This window comes from Lipotes vexillifer, unplaced genomic scaffold (assembly GCF_000442215.2).
Source record: "Lipotes vexillifer unplaced genomic scaffold, Lipotes_vexillifer_v1.1 scaffold1387, whole genome shotgun sequence".
Taxonomy (NCBI): Eukaryota; Metazoa; Chordata; class Mammalia; order Artiodactyla; family Lipotidae; genus Lipotes; species Lipotes vexillifer.
In genome coordinates, this window is record NW_006790426.1 from 541580 (window position 1) to 544665 (window position 3086).

General features: G+C 42.6%; 1 protein-coding gene across 2 annotated transcripts in view; it reads left to right on the forward strand.

Annotated features, from left to right (window-relative positions):
* Window positions 1-3086, forward strand: part of GRM7 (glutamate metabotropic receptor 7) — a 585198-nt gene that overhangs the window by 530907 nt on the left and 51205 nt on the right. For both annotated transcript variants that reach the window (XM_007463707.1, XM_007463706.1), the window contains exon 8: window positions 153-399. In XM_007463707.1, coding sequence (XP_007463769.1) covers window positions 153-399 — 247 coding nt within the window. The remainder of the gene's footprint in view (window positions 1-152; window positions 400-3086) is intronic.

Sequence of the window (3086 nt, forward strand, 5' to 3'; positions counted from 1 at the left end):
CTCTCCAAGCATGTGCAGAGCCATTCTGTCTCCCTGGGGATTGCTATGCTTTCTCTCCCAGACACAGCCATGCTCGACATCGTTGTTAAGTGCTTAGCCTCCCTCTGCGGTCATTTTATTTGTAATAGTGTCTTGTGTGTTGTGTCTCCTAGCTCTACATACAGACTACCACGCTTACAATCTCCATGAACCTAAGTGCATCAGTGGCGCTGGGGATGCTATACATGCCGAAAGTGTACATCATCATTTTCCACCCTGAACTCAATGTCCAGAAACGCAAGCGAAGCTTCAAGGCCGTAGTCACAGCAGCCACCATGTCATCGCGGCTGTCACACAAGCCCAGTGACAGACCCAACGGTGAAGCCAAGACAGAACTCTGTGAAAACGTAGACCCAAACAGTAAGTATCTCTCCTTTCCTTCCATCTCCCCAGCCTGCGTCAGGAAGCTCTGGCAAACGTGGCGTGTGCTTGCCTTTCTTTGGAGAAAGACTGTGACCGTTCTTGTCTTATGGGCTGGGTTGCCTTGGCAAATGCTCACGTTTGCTCTTAAGAGTGTGCTCATTCTTGCCACCATTTTCTTTTTGCTCCCTGTTGGAAAGCAGCTTTCAGAGGCTCTGCTTCAGACGTGTGAATTCTCCCCCTTCCCTGGCTTCTTATCCTTTGGTCCCAAACCCTCCAACTGACATAAACACAGCTGTTGAGCCACCTTCCTTGTTCCCTTCCTCTTAGGGGATCAGCTTCCTGCTAGGGAACCTTCGACATCCCACTGAACTGCAGCAATAGGAAAGAAATTGGAATATTTAAGAATTTTGGAAGCATAACTTCCTTGCACTGGAACATGAATGTGGAGAAAGTTATGATTCTTTACTAACCAAGCCTTGTAGAAACAAACAACACGTCGCATATTGAATAAAGCTGGCAAACATTCATCCAAGTATACAGGCCCAGACACTACCATGCTAATGGCATCCCCACGTGGGGAAAACATCTACCAGACAATTCCAGAGGAGTTTTATCCCATGAGAGACAAATATTAGAGGTGGAATTAAGGATGAAATGCCAGATTTGATACCTACATGGCCTGTCTGCAATGCCTGGGTGGCCTTTATTCATCCCTGCAAATGACCACGAAGACGACGGACATACAGACACTAGTTTGTTCAAAAAGAAAAAAAAGAAAAGAGAAGGAAAGAAAGACCATTTAACCAGAGTTAAATTCTTAAAATCCCCAGTTGCTAATTTTACTAATACTATGGTGGTAAGAGCGCATTTCAGATTAAACATATCACTCCTAGGATTTGTTTTCCAGGACATTTTGACTAGTTCCATATAGAATGAGGCAGTTTAGCGTGTTCACAATACTTCCTGTTTTAAACTAGAGGAGGTTTCAGGTTGGCCATTAAGTCATTCAAGACTTATTGTTCAGTTATGAGCTGACTTTGTTGTAGCCAAAGGTTTACTGCCAAACAGAAAGTACTTCCTATTCTAAATACTCTGACGTAATTCTTTGTGCTCTACAACTGAGATCTTTAAAAACCAGGAGACAACTGAGTTTAACCCTGACAACTAGCGGACAACGATCCATGACCTTGGCCCAATCCATTTCTAAATAGTTGGCTGAATGACTACGGTGAATGCTTGAGAGTCTGTGGACAAGGAAACAAGAGCCCATTAACAACATCATGGGCTTCACGCTGACGTTTCAATAGGAGAGATCCTGGGACAGGTGAGAGGAGGGAGAAACAATGGATGGTCAGGCTCTGTTCTTGTGTCTTCAGAAAAAAATGGTCAATTCCAAGGAAAGGGAATAGATAGAGAATTGCTGTGATATTCAATGTGGTGTAGGAAGAGGCTTCGGGTTGAGACAGACCTGGGTTCAAATCCAAGCCAGTCCACTTACCAGCGGTGTGGCTTGGAGAATTACTGAGGTCTTCTAAAGTTCAGCATTCTCACGGATAAAACGGAGATGATAATATCTGTGTCACAAGTGCCTCATCAAATCTCATACATCTAAAAACACAGTATGTCAATTACATGTTAATGTTCTTCCATTTCTGTAAAGGTGGAAAAGCCCACATTTCAGTGCGACTGGTTACACAGACATGATGGTGACGTTAAAGGCATACCAAACACCACAAGGTAGATGGAACTGGCCAATAAAAGTATTTCCATGAACATATTTCTGCATCTATTTATACGTATCCTGTATTGATAAATATACATGCACAGTTATACTTTTGTAGCATTTTATTCTAGGACCCCTTGCCAGATTTTTCATAAAAGCCTCACCCTGAAGATGTTCCAACAGCAGTTTTACATTTATATTTGTATACACAGACACACACACACACACAGACACACACACACACACAGACACACACACACACACAGACACACACACACACACACACACACACACACTCACACAGAGACACACGCACACACACAAGATATGTCCAAAATCGATAAGCAGAAAATATGGTCAGAAGTCTACATGTATTGAAAATTAATGACCAAATTACAAGTTCTGAAGTTGGACAATTAATCTAACACTATGCTACTTAGAAATAACTAGCTTTTTAAACAACATTTTAACTGTTGTTAACCTTTAATGATGAGGTTCTATCCTTGCGGAGGCTATCTGAGGTATGATGGTGGCTGTTAAAATGCTAATACTAACACTGACACTAATAAGAACAAAAACCCATCAGCTACCCTTTGAAATAGGCAGTAAACAGAATGCTTTGGGTGGAAGATCTCTCACTCCTCATGGTAACTCCGTAGACTGGTGATCATTATTCTCCTTTTACTGAAGAATCCTAGGCGTAGGGAGATCAAGGGATATTACCAGAGTCCCACACTAGTCAGCAGCAGAGCTTGGTCTGAAACCCAGGTCTGACTCCCACACCCATGCTTGTTGCTCTTTGCTGCTCTGTTTCTCAGAACACCGGTGACAATGTCGTAATTCTAATGCAGAAATTACTCTTTTGGCTTCTTCCATTTGGTAATACAGCTTTTTGCATATACAGAATATAATGATGTGTGGCGGGGGACTCTGGTTAAATGTGCTGTGAAATGCATTCCTG